This window comes from Aythya ferina (genome assembly GCF_964211825.1).
Source record: "Aythya ferina genome assembly, chromosome: Z".
Lineage (NCBI taxonomy): Eukaryota > Metazoa > Chordata > Aves > Anseriformes > Anatidae > Aythya > Aythya ferina.
The window spans coordinates 53,705,655-53,721,897 of NC_140299.1; the positions used below are offsets into that span (position 1 = coordinate 53,705,655).

The following is a 16,243-nucleotide window of genomic DNA, read 5'->3' on the forward strand; positions in this document are numbered from 1 at the left end:
CAGTTTTCCTTCCAGTTTGGTGGTACTTGCTTTATATTATGTATGCTGAATTGCCAGTAAGAGGGTATTAAAGCTCAAGAGGAAATTTAAAAAATTGGGTAATATTTATTTGCAGTAATTTTGTCTGTATATGAATTGCTGAATAGGAATCTAGCTTCCAAATAGGAGTATAATCAAAAGGCTGTCTGGCCATCTGTTTTGTGCGGGATTGAGTACTCTTTGTATACTATCATGCTAACAAATAGATGTTTCTAGCTGAGATTTTGGGCTTAAAATGTAACTTAATTATGCCTGCACAGGCTATGTGAAATGCCTTACTTTTATGAATCTTTTACTGTTTTCTCTTAAATGTGAGTAGTCAACTAAGCAATCTGTTATGTAGTTTACCAATAGCTCTTGATCATGCAGAGGTCATTCTTTTCATAGGCCATCATTAAGGAAAGCTTTTGAACTGTGAGCCTTACAACAAAGTTTAGCCTGTATATACTTCCATCTTTGTAGGCAACTTGCTTTAAAATGGAGCCTATTCCAGGATATGACTTAAAGTACAGTTACTTCTGTTTGACTACTCTAGGCCTGACTGTTGCAGAGTGTGACCAGACTTACGGAGGGTTCTTTGATATTCTGAGAGGAGGAACAGAACGGTTTTTCACAAATATTAAGGATACGTCTTCTAAAGTTATCCAGTCTGTGGCCAAGTGAGTAAAAATAAACTGTGCTGGTAAGAGCTCTAAATGAAGGCTCAAGGGCTTATTGTAGAAATAGTCAAATTCAGCATTGTTTTCTAAATATGAACTCTAATAGCTAATAGTTAGCACTGAGACTTTATGAATTATTATTTCTACCATAGCTTTTGTATTAATATGTTTTAGAAATATAGACAGGCTTTCCCCCCAGCATAAGTGCTGCATTTCCTGCTGTTGTCTGCTGTTTTACACATGCTGAAAACCTGGGAGAGATGAGTGGGGAGGGGCTGGAGCAGGGAGGAGTGGTATAGAAATAAGGTTATCATGGGTCAAAAAAAAAAAAAACAAAAAAACAACAAAACTATACGATGTGTCAATGAATAAAGAAGGAATAATGAAAGATAGAGTAGTGTTAGTTAAAGGGAATGGAGGGGAGAGAAACTGCAGGGAAATGGTGCATTGGCTCTTCTGTCCAGTTTAGTTTGCAGTTGTCATCCAGTGTCCTCTTTCATTCTGTCAAATATGGGTGATTGAATGGAGAGACTTTAGGCAAAACGAGTGGTTCTGCACTTTGTCTCCTTTGCCCTGAATTACATAGAAGAATACTTTCCTCCCTGGATGTGTATGTTCTCAGAGTATTAGTGTAGTGTTGTTTCTAATGATTCTTTTCACTCCCACTAAAAATGGTTTTCACTGCCTCTGTATGATTGGTCATCAAAGTATGGATTCATACATTTTTGAACTTATAATCAAGTTTGATACAGTGTGAAAACTTTTTCTTAATTCTAGGAGGAGAGGAAGGTAAGTCGATAGGATAATAGAAGTACAACAACTGTACTTTGTCCTTTACTGTAGGGTTTGTAGCCCTTTAATTGGAAATACCATACTTGAAGTCTTTTTCTTGTAACTGCTTTTCTGTCAGGTGTAGTCTGTTTATTGTACTGCTCTAAACTGTTTGTAATGATCAGAGAACTCGGGTCTGTGGAACTTGCACCTCTGTAGCTACTTTGAGTGTGTTTTTCTTTGTTTGTTCTTATGTTTAGTCTGTTTAAACTTCTCATGTATGGCTTAAAAAGGCTAGGTCCTCTGTTTTTTAAAGGTCAGAAAAGCTATGTAGCTTTGATCTGTCCTTACAAGCCTTCCGCAGATAAAAGCAATTGGCACAACATCAAATTTTTTTTTGGAGAACTACACTGACTCGAGAGAAGAGTGGGAGGTGTACAAGGGGAGTGAACTGTCGCATGATGAAAAACAGTGAGTTCTCAGCAGCATAGCAGAACTGCAGGAATTCTGTGTATGAAGTATTATGATGAGCTGCTTTTAACTTTTCAGCAACCGTTCCCCATTTTAGTTCTTTGGCACATGCTGTCTTACAGACCTCTGTTCTTTATCTCCTTGCACCTGCTACCTTTTGTGGAACTGATCTTCCTCTGACCGTCTGTTCAGCCTTGCTTTTGTTGCTTTTATGGTGTCTTTTTGAAGAAAATTTCTGTGTGATAATGGTTATATTCTGCCAATTCCTTGCCTTTAGCAGCTCTACTACTTAAAAAAGTGAAGGTACTAAATTCCTTGTCTTAAATTCTGCTATTTTGCATTAATTTTGAAGTTTAACAGAGAAATGACTTTTCCTTAGTGATAGTCCTTATTCGTTTTTTCCTTTGACAAAGTTAAAAAATTATAAAGCTTTAAGCTGTCATTCTTGTGCTTTTGTATTTACTCTTTCACTCTAGTATTTTGGTTGTACACTGCATGCTTCTGCACTATTCTTGCACTCCACTTCTTGTGCTGTTGTCTCCACATGACTTTCTGTATTGTGCCTCCAGTTACATCCGAAGAAGTTTCTCTTCCTGTGCTTGCAAGCAGTTTATTCCTTAATGGCCACTGGATGTTTGATTACTTTCTGAATTTCATCTTGTGCTGCTCTCCACTTTTCCCAGGGGTGAGGGATAAGAGCTCTCTACAGGTGACCTTTCAGGATGGAATGCCTCATGCTGACTTCCCACCTTATTTTTATTTCTTACCTGACTGGTTTGTGGGGCTTTCTGCTTTGTGTGTTTTCATTTGGTTCCATAATAAAAGTAGCATGCAAGCAGTAAAATAGTAACTGTATATTCAAACTCATCTGGCAGCTTCTGATGTATAGAACAGTGAGTACTTAATGGTCAAAGATGCTGGTCAGTTCACATGCTCTTCTCTCTCTAAAATTATTTGTTAGAGAATTGTGATTGCCCAGATAAGTTTTGCATCTTAGTTACAGTGTTCATTTTGAATTGCTAGTTACTGTACTGTTGCTGAACTATATCCTTGGCATTTTAGTTAGAATCAAGTTTTCAACTTTTTTTAATTTTTATTTTACTTTTTACAATTTCGGAAGAGTATGATTGAGATGGAAGCTCTTGTGCCCTGCCCAAAACCAGGGTCACTAAGGCCTTAAATCACAACGAGACACAAGCTGCTGAAGTTCTCTAAACTGCTTCAGACTTAATCCAGCATGATTTACTTTGTTATAGTGTCTGAGCCGCTGTCAGGGATCTGAGTGCTGTTGGAGATATTTCTGTGCATGTCTTGTGGAAATCAATAAATATTCTTAGTCAGGAAAAAGCTCTTCACTTTTCCATCTCATTTGCATTACTCACAGAAGGTCATATGTGGTTATTCACTAGAATTGAGTAACTTGAGAGCACAGTGTGGGGTGGGTTTTTACGCTTAACAGTTGTAAGTGCTAAGATATTCAAATTAGATCATAGACTCATAGAATGGTTTGAGTTCAAAGGGACCTCATGGATCATCCAGTTCCAGCCCCCCTGCCATAGACGGTGATGCCACCCACTAGATCAGCATGCTCAGGGCCTCATCTAACCTGGCAGATAACCAACCATTGGTCTCTTCTAGCTATCTTCTAGCTAAAGGGGGATAAAATGCTTCCATGTCCTGTGAGGAATTGAGAGAGGATCATCAGAGTATCATCAGACAGTGTCTGTAAATGTGCCACGACTTAATGGCAAGCTGTCACTTTTGCTTTAAATTGTCTAAACATTAAATACCAAGTGTAATCATGAGGAGATGGGTTCCTCTCCAATGTTTTGGACTGGGCTGATTAAATACAGATTGATGTCTAAGGTGACTCATGCACCTTAAAGGGAATGTGAGGTTGTCAAATATATTAAAGCTCTGCACTAGTAAAAACAAATATTGCTCTTATGGAGAACTGTCTTGATACAACTGCATTTTTTTTCCTGTTTTCCATGTGAATTTGTTCATTGGTTTTGGGAATGAAAGAAAAGGAGGGAATGCACCAAGTACATGAATGTGCTAGTGAGAATCAGTTACTTCAATACTTGTTTTCCATATGATGTTTAATCAATACTCAAAGAAAACCTTTTCCACTTGGAATTCATCAGCGCTCTTTAGTGGCCCTTAATGCTGCAAGTTTCATTCTCTGAGTCTGTATTCCATTTCACTGGAATGGCAGCACATGAATTAGTGTGAGCAATATTTAATGTTTTACAAGACCTATGTGGTCTGAAGTTCTTTAGCATTTACACACTCACAGTGCTTCTGAGAGTCTTACCACTAGGCTTGTGCATTCTTAAACTTCTTGTACTTTAACTGTGCTAAAATGCTAATCCATTCTTTGTGTCTGCTGTAGGACATAGCTGTTTTCTGTCAGGGTCATTCTCTGCCCTCACAAACTTGTGTTGTGGCTACAGCTTACAGAATAAAGGATTAAATAATGCCTTTTCTACTACTGATTGCATCCTTGACTACCTTTATAAAACTCTTCAATAAACATGAGAAGCAGGCATTCTGGATAAACTAAAATGTCTCTTCCTTGAAATGCATTTTCCAACTCCTTGTGTTGGGGTCTGTCATCTAGTTAGAATCAGAGAGAGGCTTGGGATGGAAGGTACCTGATATTGAAACCTGGTATGGAATTCCTGGTATGGAATTTGCATTCTGCACAACTTATGTTTTTTTTTTTTTTATTATTATTTTATTTTTTATTTTTATTTTTTTATTTTTAACTTTGTCAAACTTGTCTCTTCTGTTGAAGAGATTATGATATAAAAATGCAAGAACAATTAGCTGTCTTTTATTGTTAGCTTCCTTTGCTTCTAAGGTAATTTTGTTTCTCGATGCTGCATTAATGTTTTATTTGATAAATCTTAACATTGCATTGGGTAGCTGAATGATTAATTCAGTTTTACAAAGCAAAACTAAGTAAGTGGAAGCAGATTGTTGTGAGTTTCAGTGCTGCATTTCTTCTTGGCCTGTAAGAAAATAAGCATCAGCAGTGGTGGTACTTAGCTAATGAATAGGTGTTTTATTGTGAGTGTAGAAATGTGTGGAGAAAGATTGTTTAGTGTTAGAGCATTATTTGACTAAAGAGTGCTTTGCGTTCTTACTTTTTAGCTATACCAATTCATCTGTTTTTTTTTTTTTATTCTTTCTTTCCCATCTTCAGGTGATAGCAACACACGGTAACTGCTCATCCAAAATTTTGTGCTGTATGCTAACTAGCTTTATTTTAAAATTGCATATTTTTTTAACTTAATTTGCTGGAATGATGTTTTGTTTAATATTAAGTATCGCTATTAAATGCAACTGTTTTGACAGAACTAGTATTGCCAACCCTTTCCACAATGAGAAGTCTCTAACATTTAATTACAACTTCTGAATTTTTTCAGATAGTTGTACTGCAAAATTAGAATTTATATTTTATTTGCTATATTTTGCTTTAGGTATCTCACTATAAAAGCTTTGCCTGCTGTTATCGGAAAAGGATAGCATAATTTTTCCATTTACCTTTAATTGAAGCCTTTAAAAAGCCTAAAAAATATGGATTTTTTTCAAACCAGAAACCCTACATGCAATGTCGGGTTGTCATGCAAAAACGTTGTTGCACTCATCACCTGCTGGCAACATTGCTATGTAAATGAAATGTCCTGATGTTAGTAGCATGAAAGGAAAAACCTCAGTCCTGGTATTTTATTACAGGGTTGTGTCTTGTAACAGGGTTATGTCTTGAAATCTATAGGAAATGCATATCACCATGTGTGTGAAAAGTGGACTGAAAAATTGTGTGTCTATTTTGTCTTCCTGAAAATTAAAGGAATCTTATTTGCCAGTCTGAAGTGAAACACTCCAGTAAAAAGAGTATCTTGTGTTCCATTGTTAATACTGAATTAGATCTCAAGTCCTCAGAATAAAGCTTAAGGAACATGGAACGTGGAATAGGAATTTGAGGAAAGTCACACATTGATTCTGCAGTTTGCATAGCAGTTACATTTTAATTAAGACAGCAGAACCATTCTGAAGCTTTTTTCAGTTGCAACAGGCATACAGATTTTTTCCTGCAAAATAGCAAGCTTTTCTTGGCTGTGATGTTATTGTCATACCAAATAACACTTTTTCAGTAAGTGCTTTAGCTTTAATGTGCATGGGGCTTTTCTGCAAGTGCGTGTAGTGAGAGCCATGCTCCTAGTAATGTTGCATTTTAATTTAGACAAATGTAAAAATCAAAGATATATAGACTAGTGTTTTTAGTAAACAGGTTAGTATCTGAAAATATTCCCTAATGAATGTAAAGACATTTTTTTGTTTTTCTTTTTATAGATCTGTGCATTCATTTCACACTGTTGTTTAACCTGTAGTAATGTTGAAGACATAATAGATCTTTGTTCTCAGGCTATCATATTAGGTGGTTCTTTGTCTTGATACTAAAAAAAAGTCGAAGTCGTTAGAATGATCTGCATGTTTTCTTGCTTAAAGCTGGTGGGTGTAAGTGACAGAATTTGACACTTCTCAATCATAAATGACTGTGTTCATCACTAGTAAGAATTTATAATTGGCTCTGAGTATAATTTTCTCCCTTAATCAGTTTGGCTGAGGAAGTTAAATATTTCCAGAATTGCAAAGAAGTTTGAAATAGACAAAATGGCCAAACACTGTCTAGACTGAGTTTTCAGTGCTTTGTCTAGTAAGGCTCTCAAAATTCCTTGTAGTGACTTCAATTTATCTTGAGACCTTGGATCATTTTTCATTGTTAGGACAAGGACTATGCCAGTCCATATAAACATTCTTTCATGTAATTGCCTTCAAAGGAATTGTTCTTACCTCACCTAAAATCGTCCTCCCAGTCCTTGTAAATTCAATCTTTCAATCAATCCCTCCAGGCTCTTTTGTATTTAATAGCAAGCCATAAGGAATCAAAGAAATAATGTTTTCTCTTAATGTTTTGAAAATGAGTGCAGTATTCTAAGTCTTCTCTTTCAGCGTCTTGAAATTTTGTAGTAATTCTAGAACACCTGGTTTTGATAATGCATTTACATTGTTTAAATATGCATCATACTGTGGTGAACTTTTGATATTCTGGAGTTATGCTACTAATTTCAGTTAGGTATCTAACCCAAATTCTGTAGGTGATATTTGTTCTTGCTTTGCCAGTCAGGAGTGCAGGCCTGTTGGATCTGACCCAAGGGTGTTGGGTTTATGCTGGAGTCTTTCAGTCTTTCTGAGGCTTTTTCATCCTGCTACATAGCAACTACCCTGGAAAGAAAAAATATCAGTCATTTTAAAATACTAAGTTGTTGGCATAATGTAGGTGATTAAGCAGAGATGGAAGGAATTGAACTAAACAAAAAAAACCCTTCACAATTATATAGAAATGAATAGTAATTGCTCACTTTGAAAATTCACTTCCAAAATGCCCAGAGGAATGATTTCAATTTATAAATTCAATGAATATACAGTAAATTTAAGCTGAAATCTATGACGACAGGCAGAGGGAGTTGGGGTTGTTCAGCCTGGAGAAGAAGTCTCTGTGCAGACCTTACAGCAGCCTTCCAGAGCCTAAAAGGGGTCTACAGGAAAGGTGGGGAGGGACTCTTTGTCAGGGGGTTTATATAACATCTATAATGTTATATATAACATTATTAATTTATATAACATCTATATATTTATATAACACGTTTTAAATAACATCTTTGTAGTGATAGGGCAAGGGGTTATGGCTTTAACCTAAAAGAGGGAAAGTTTAGCTCCTGGGGAGAAATTCTTCCTATAAAAAAGATGGAGAGCGACTTTTTACATGGGCAGATAGTTCTAGGACCTGGGCAAACTGTTTTAACCTAAAAGAGGGTAGATTTAGATTAGATATAAGGAAGAAATTCTTTACTCAGAGGGTGGTGAGGCACTGGAACAGGTTGCTCAGAGAAGCTGTGGATGCCTCATCCCTGGAGGTGTTCAAGGCCAGGCTGAATGGGTCCTTTAGATGGAAGAAATAAAAGGTTATTCTTTGTAGTGAGTGGAGGCTAAGACCTGAATTTCTGAATCTATGTCTCAAATGCTTCTGCTTCCCAGTACTAACTCCAATGTGTTCTGTTTCAGTTATGCAAAAGGAGACTTGGATATATCATACATCACTTCCAGAATTGCAGGTATGATTACTACGTCTCTCGATCATTTGATTGTTCTTAGTATATGAAGATCTCAAGGTGAAGTATTCACTTCTTTCTGTTTTCAGTGATGTCCTTTCCAGCTGAAGGTGTAGAGTCTGCCATCAAAAATAACATAGAAGATGTGAGGTTATGTCTGGACTCTAAACATCCTGGGCACTATGCTGTGTATAACCTTTCTCCAAGAACATACAGGCCTTCAAGATTCCATAATAGGGTGTGTATAATTTTTGTGTATTTTTATAAAAGGTCTCTCAACAAAGTATCTTAGTGTATATCTTCAGCTTCCTGTTGTGGGATGTGTTAAAGTAGGCTGCTTAATCAAAAATATCACAAAATAAGAGTATAAGCATAAGGTTAGAGTAGCCTGTGTTCTGCTTGTTTTTGGTTCCTGTTCAAAGTTATAAATTAAGGCTAATCTTTAATCTTACTGACTCAAGCACATTTCTTAGGCTAGTGATACGTTAGAAGAAATGTATTGGTACCCTTTTTTATTTCAGATTTAAGTGAAGAACAGCAGTCTTACTAAAACCTCAGTCTCTTCTCATTCAGATCTTTTTTTTTTTTTTCTTTCAAAAGTAGTACTGCTTTGGAGACTGATTTTAAATAACACTGATTGGACTTTCTCCTTGTCCCACTGCATACTGTTTGACTCCAGTGTGGCCCAGCCCTGGAGTGTTGCGTTTTTCAGAGATGACTACCTGACTGCTTGTTGCTACTGCATGAGATACTGGTATAATTTAGCTGAGCCTTCAGTAGCCTTCCTGGCTATTTCTTTGATGCTAAAATGAAGACACATCCCCAATTCAATAACACAGTAATGAGGGCAACTTGTTGGGTGTTGAAACTCTGGACTTCTGTCAGTGCTACTAAATATGCTTCAACTGTCCTGTAACTAGCTCAACAGTCTAAGTTACTGCTGTGTTTTGAGTTGTCTAGCACTGGCTATGTGCTAGACAACTATAGCACACCCTATCTACATTGTGTGTAGTGATCGTGCCCCTTCCCCACAATACTGACTGCCCAGTGGGGAGTCTAAAAGCATTATGTGCTACATGAAATATGAAGTCCTTGTAGACATTATTCTGCAGAGCCACCCTTTAGCATTTCTTCGGTTATCTGAGTTTGCTTAAACGTCATTAGGCTGGGAAATATTTAATGTATGTTATCCAGTGTTTGTCACTTCCCTATTTGTATCCTTACTTTGTACTGTCTACAAGTTTAAATGTCACACCTGAAAAGCAGTTATGACCTCTTTGAGTGGAGGATTCTATTCAGGACCAAGATTTTTTGAATTTGGCTCAGTATGAGGTTTAGTTAAAGACTGAAGCACCTGCTCCAAGACTGTTTAACAAACAAAAACTTCAGGAATGCATTTTAGCACTAAGATCCTGGAGAAGTCCACCGAGGCTGATGTATTTAAGTGAACTCATTTATTCCTTGTTCTACTAAATCTATCAGTCTTACCTAGACACTGATATTCCTGATGTATTAATGCTGTGAGTGGCAGTATGTATGCAGTTAAATCTTCCAGTGGCCTGAAGATTTTCTGGTATACATCTGTCTTAGTGACATCGATTTTGTTGTATGATCTTTGTTTTGCTGTATCTGGAAAGAAATAATATCTTGTATCTTGTCATAACACTATGTGTTCCTGCCCACTTCATTGGCTAGGAGTGTTTAAGTTCTATAAAAAGAAGCAAACAAAAAAGCAAAAAATTGTATTCTGTAAAAACAGATATTTTACTTGAGAAAAACCTTGTATGAAGAAAAACTCATCATGGGAAAATTTTCCCTGTCCATCTTTGAAATCCAGATATACAATGAGTAATGCTTCCTGACTTTTTTAACTTCGTTAGTCAGTGCTGGGCTAGAGCAGTCAAGTAAGAAGCTAAAGAAGCTTAAGCTTCTCTAGTGCCACAAACGATGATTCTGGCAAGCCTTAAACCCTTAAACTTGATCAAAATAGAACAGCATCTAAAACATTTATGAAATGATACTTTCATGGTTTCCTGTGTACTATGTCTAAATCCTTTTTTTTTTTAAAAAAAAAAAAAAAAAAACTTGATTAAAGTTAATGGTAGCTTTGAAATCCTCTCTGCTAACTTTGAGTTGTGTTTGGAACAGGTTGCTTCGAGAGGTTGTGCACTCAGTCTCTGGAGATTTCTAAGACCTGCCAGTATAAAGCTCTCAGCAAGTCAGTCTGACCTTACCACTGACTCTGCTTTGAGCTGTTGGAGCCTCGGGAGATCTCTATTTCACTGCAATCTGAATTTTTCTTTGATTCCATCTTATAAAAGGAGGTTGTGGGTCTTTAAAGGTGTCAGCAACACAACATGTTGGCAATTTCAATTTTGATAATGACCGGAACATATTGAGCTTCAAACACAGCCAAATGGAAAGTGGGCAATGTTGTGTGGTTTCCATTTCATGGCAAAACTAGAGTCTGAGCAGAAAGTAAACTTTAAGTCAAAAAAAGTAATTTCTCTAACTTTTAGAATATGTATTTTCCACTTTATTTTCTGGTTTATAGCTGTAATGCTGCCGTATGATTCTTTCAGTGATAGTATAATATTTGAGATGTATTGACGCCCATGTTGAAATCTGTGGTGAGCAAGAATATAAAGGGCTGCTTGCTTTAGCTTTATTTGGTCTGCGGTGACTTTGCAAAACTTTTCAGCAACAAAAGAATGTTAAATCTCTAGCAAAGTGAGGTTTTCTGAAACAGCCAACTTTTTAGCTTTTCACTGTACTCTAGGATTTTAATTTATAGAAGACATCATATGTCAGATTATCTCTTGTAGCCTTTTTTCCTGAGCTTGGCATCTCATTGAGAACTTCTTGTGATAGTTCAGGTAATTAATCTGAGTAACCTTTGAGCTCTTCTGTTTGAGAAGACGTGTGGCTGATAGTGAACTTGGTCTTTCACCTTCATTTTCAGTCCTGTCTGAAAAGAAAAAGGTTGCTTTGTAAGTTGTTCACTTGGGTCCTGATAGAGCCTTTGCTCTCTGAGTTGCAGAGAGCAAACTCACGGATCAGGCTTCTCATGTACTGCATTCTTCTGTGGTTGGACTCGATGATCTTGAGGTCTCTTCCAACCTACAAATTCAATGATTCTGTAATACAGAGGCTGAGAAGTGAAGCAATTATTTGGCAGTCTTTTGTAAAACTAATTGCAGAAGGAGTATTACTGAACTGCTGAGGCTCTTTGAGTAAAGGACAGAAGTAAAAACATACTGAATCTAACATTTTCCTTAAAAATGTGCACTACTCAGGTTGAAAGCTTTTACAATCTGAAATTTTCTCAGAGGAAGAAAATCTTATGTTGTTGATACTTCAGCCCTCTGGTCTGTTCCAGTCTGCTGTCTTTGATCCTATAACATGATGCTTGTAGTGTTGCAATACTGTTTCTGGGAGGGGCACTTTGCTTAATTTCTGCACAGAGATGGCATTCAAGTGCAAAATTTCATTTTATACACATAGTTTATGCTGTGCAAATATGTGACTGTCATGTTGTTTGTCACTTTGGCTGGATCTCTCATTTCAGGTTTCTGAATGTGGCTGGCCAGCAAGGCGAGCACCAAATCTTCAGAATCTCTACAGTATATGCAAGAACATGCATTTATGGCTGAAACAAGATCAGAAAAACGTTTGCATTGTGCACTGTCTTGTAAGTAATCGGTTTGTCTCAAGTGTTTTGCTCAATCCAACTTTAGGTATTAAGTATTAAGTAGGTATTAGGTATTAGGTATTAAGGATGTTAGTATCACACAGTTCATGAATATTCCTGATTTTCCTCACTGTAGGGCCTGGAGGGAATTCCATCCTGCTATGTATTAATAAATTATTTCCATAAATTTTCTTTTTAGGCAGTTAGTGGGATGATGTAGCTCTTCCTCGCTGTTCTGGTTGCAGTTGGGATAGAGTTAATTTCCTTCCTAGTAGCAGTTATGGTGCTGTGTTTTGGATTTAGGATGAGAATAAAGTTGATAACGCACCAATGTTTTAATTGTTGCAGAGCAGTGCTTACACTAAGTCAAGGACGTTTCAGCTTCTTGCTCTGTCTTGCCAGCGGGCAGGCTGGGGGTGCAGCTGGGAGGGGACAGACCCAGGACAGCTGACCCCAACTGGCCAAAGGGACGTGCCATGCCACCTGATGTCATGCTGGACAATATATAGGGGTGGCTGGCTGGTGTGGGGGGTACTGGCTGCTGGGGGATCGACTGAACAATGGCCTACAGGTGGTGAGCAATTGCAATTGCGCATCGCTTTTGCACAAATTATTATTAGTAGTACTATTATCATTATTTTCCTTTCTTTTCTGTCCTAAGAAACTGTTTCTATCTCAGCCCACCGGCTTCTTTTTCTTCTGATTCTCTTCCATATCCCAGAAGGGGAGGAGGGAGGGGGAGCGAACGGCTGTGGGGTGCTTATCTGCTGGCCAGGTTAAACCGCAACACTTGCATGTAATATAGAAGGCATTATATAGGAGGGATTAAGACAAAGTAGCCTTTGGGAGCAAAAAATGTTTTCTGCTGCCTTAGTGTTTGCTTTATTTTCTCACTCTACTATTTTGATGGAGCACTCTTACTTTGTAAGTAGCGGCTGGGTGTATTCTGCTTTTCGCACTACTGTCTACTTGGAAATGTAATTATCTGAAGGATTGCAGAAACCGACTGTGGGACTTCGGTGGATCCTGCTTTTGCGGGCAGCCTATTGCCTTGTAAATTCCAGTGTTATTTAATGTGTCGCTAACTTTGATATAGCCCTCAAAAAAGCAAGTGAACTGATAAAAAGCAACCTCTCGTGTCAAATGTGGGAGATGACTGTTAAAGCAATTTGAAGGAGGAACATTTCCTTTTTCCCCATTTCTACACATACATGCTGAATGACTATGGAAAAATCTATGCTTGCTGATAAAACAAACAACAGGACCTCAGGCTTTTATTGCTTTTTTTTTTTGTTTTTCTGTCAGCTGTTACCTTCTAACTTCTGAATATTCAGTATTCTGTTTTGTAGGGAGGAATATAGGCTGTGTGTAGCAGTAGTTCCTGCAGATGGATTCATTTTTTTTTCTTTCCCTTCTCTTAGTTCAATGACAAGTATTAATCTCAGTTTTAGTCGAACAGCTATAGAACGTAGTATGGCTCAGTTCTTAGAACTGCTTCTATAGCAGAAGCCCATGGTTATTGACCTAAAACAGCACCGAACTTGGTTAAGACCAGGAAACAGACATTAAAATAGATGTTAGTGATAGTAAGGTAATAAATATCAAACTGAATTTTAAACAGCAGTAAGCTAAAGCAGTAATTTATTCATGTTTGAGCAAGCAGATAGTCTATAGAATTGTTTGTATTATGTGAAAAATCAAATGATCACACCAGAACTAGGGCTTTTTAATGCAGAACACACAGGTAGTATGTTCTTCGGTAACTTCTGTAATGCTTTTTCCTTTAGGTTTAATAACAAATTTACAATTTTCTTGTAGGATGGAAGAGCCGCATCTGCTGTTGTAGTTTGTTCTTTTCTGTGTTTTTGTCGTCTCTTCACGACTGCTGAAGCTGCAGTTTATATGTTCAGTATGAAAAGATGTCCTCCTGGTATTTGGCCTTCTCATAAAAGGTATGCTATCGGTCTGTTTGTAGGGTACTATTGAAGCAAGTATTTGTGCAATTGTGAATATGCAACTATTTTTACAGGGTCCTTTTTACGATAAATTATTTCAACAGTGTCTGTGTTAAAACAACAAAATACTTGGAAAAACAAATGTATTGTAAGTAGATAAAGTAGTTCTGTGAGTAGTTTGAGACCTTAATTACTAATGGTGTTATCACAACTGAATCAAATATGATATGTATGTAGTGAAGCAGTGTTAGGAGTGAAAACAAGGGTATGCAGTGCTTTCGAATGCTGTCTTTAGTATAAAATCCTCTTCCACATGTAGATGACGTTATATTCCACATGCACCAGCTTACTACATGGTAAGTTTTAGTGTGTCAGACCACAGCAAGTTCTGTTGGAAAGAGTAATAATTTCTTGTTCAGATAAAAATGCCTTCTGTTTTTTAAAGGAGTGCATGCAGAGGACTTTGGAATATTTGTCAGAATGTATGAAACTAGGTATTTGAATTAATTTGATAGATCTTTATGGTGGTTTTACCATGCTGGGCAGCTAAACCCCACAACTGCTCTCTCACTCCCCCTCTTTTAGATGAGGAGGGGGAGAAGTAAAGCAAAGAACAACTCACGGGTTGAGATAAGGATAATTTAATTGAAGGGAAATAATAATAATAATTAAATAAAGATTATTATGAACTAAACAATTTAACTAAAGGGAAATAAAAAGGGAAAGGGGAAAAGGGAGGGGGAAAGGGAAAAATAAAAAGAAGGGAGAAAAACAAAAAAAATGAAGGCTATATGGAAGTGCAGAGGAAAGAAATTACTCTCTACTTCCCACAAATGAGCGATGATTGACCACGTCCTTGAAGCAGGGCCTCAACACACGTAGCCGGTGTTCGAGAGGAGGACCGACGTTTTCAACACGAGAGCCCACCCCTCCCCTCTTCTTCCTGTTTCCACCTTTTATTGCTGAGTGTGAGCCCATACAGCAGCACTGTATGGGCTGCTGCTGGGAAAGTTAACATTCCAGCCAGACCCAGTACAATCTTGTAACAATAAAGTCTCCAGAGCAAGTGACTGTGGTATTAAATGTTTTTCCTACAAAAAAAAAAAAAAAAAAAGATTAAATTTAGAAAGGTGAGAAGTAAAGATTAGTGAAGAGTAACTGACAAATTATGAAGTTGTACAAATTTATTCTAGGTATATTTAATGGGTCCTGTACAGGGTAGGTCATCAAAGAGGATAAACATAAAGGTAGCCTGATGTGTAAAGTGCTGTTAGGAGGCTTTGAGTTACTAGCTTCAGAACTGCTGTAACTTTATTCCATTTTGTGTAAAATATCAGTGGACAGTTCTCTTAGTGGGGTGTTGTAGCTGAGGCCTTTGGGAAGAGCGGCTAGCTTGTTTTACAAGTGAGTAAATGTAAAGCTATAGACCTGAGGCAGAGGCTAGCATTGTCTGTAAGGTGAAACAAAGGCACAGATGATTTCATATGTGGTGCTGTATTCAATTGTCTGAACAGCATATTTTTCTGCTGTGGTGGAGCTATTAGATTTTCCTGCAGAAATTGTGTTGCTGTCCTTAGAAAGACCAGTTAAGTATCATAAGTATTTCCTCACATTTCTATTTTGTTCTCCTTTTGTCAAATTCTATCAAATTGAAAAATCTGTTTTCAGGAAGTGCTTTTACATGTTTCCAGTTCTATTACCACATGTTATTGCTGGGTGGCTGGGTATTAACAAAAGTAACTTGTGTGCCCCTGTTCTTATGATTTCGTTCTCTGATCTAACCTTTTGTATTTAACAGATATATTGAATACATGTGTGACATGATGGCTGAAGAACCAATTATTCCTCACAGCAAGCCAATCCTTATTAGATCAATCATCATGACTCCAGTTCCTCTTTTCAGTAAGCAGCGTAACGGCTGCAGGCCTTTTTGTGAAGTATATGTTGGGGATGAAAGAGTAGCTACTACCTCCCAGGAATATGACAAAATGAAGTAAGTATAGGTTATGAAAACTGCACGTTAAGTTTTCCTTTAACTTAAATAAGAAGTCTTTACTATGAGGAGAAAATATGATTTTGGGGCTGGTTGAGCAGAGAGCAGCTTAAATACGTGGAAAAGCTCCTCTATCCTATTTTAGTTGATCCTGAAAGGTAAATCATAGGGAAGAGACAAAGTGGTTAAAAAAGAGTTTGAAGGTGTCTGCACAGAAAGCGTGGATCACAGTGGAGTGGCATATTACACTGTGGGCTTTGGGAAACAAAGTTGAACAAGACCTTCTCTATACCACATGGAATAGCATGAAACTAGGAAGACTGATCTCTGCTGCACATGTAGTTGGGGTGGTGTACCAACACCACTAAGACTGAACTTTGTGATGCAGTTGTGCAGTAAGCATCCACCAGCTGCCATAGCTGTAAGGAAAGAGCTTAATTCTGGTATATCCAGGGTAACTCTGGTGCCTGCTGATGTAATGC

General features: G+C 37.4%; 1 protein-coding gene across 3 annotated transcripts in view; it reads left to right on the top strand.

The window, feature by feature from the left end:
• Window positions 1-16,243, top strand: part of GAK (cyclin G associated kinase) — a 70,395-nt gene that overhangs the window by 27,070 nt on the left and 27,082 nt on the right. For all 3 annotated transcript variants that reach the window (XM_084504955.1, XM_084504956.1, XM_084504957.1), the window contains exons 11-16: window positions 575-698; window positions 8,076-8,125; window positions 8,212-8,360; window positions 11,691-11,813; window positions 13,632-13,765; window positions 15,567-15,761. In XM_084504955.1, coding sequence (XP_084361081.1) covers window positions 575-698; window positions 8,076-8,125; window positions 8,212-8,360; window positions 11,691-11,813; window positions 13,632-13,765; window positions 15,567-15,761 — 775 coding nt within the window. The remainder of the gene's footprint in view (window positions 1-574; window positions 699-8,075; window positions 8,126-8,211; window positions 8,361-11,690; window positions 11,814-13,631; window positions 13,766-15,566; window positions 15,762-16,243) is intronic.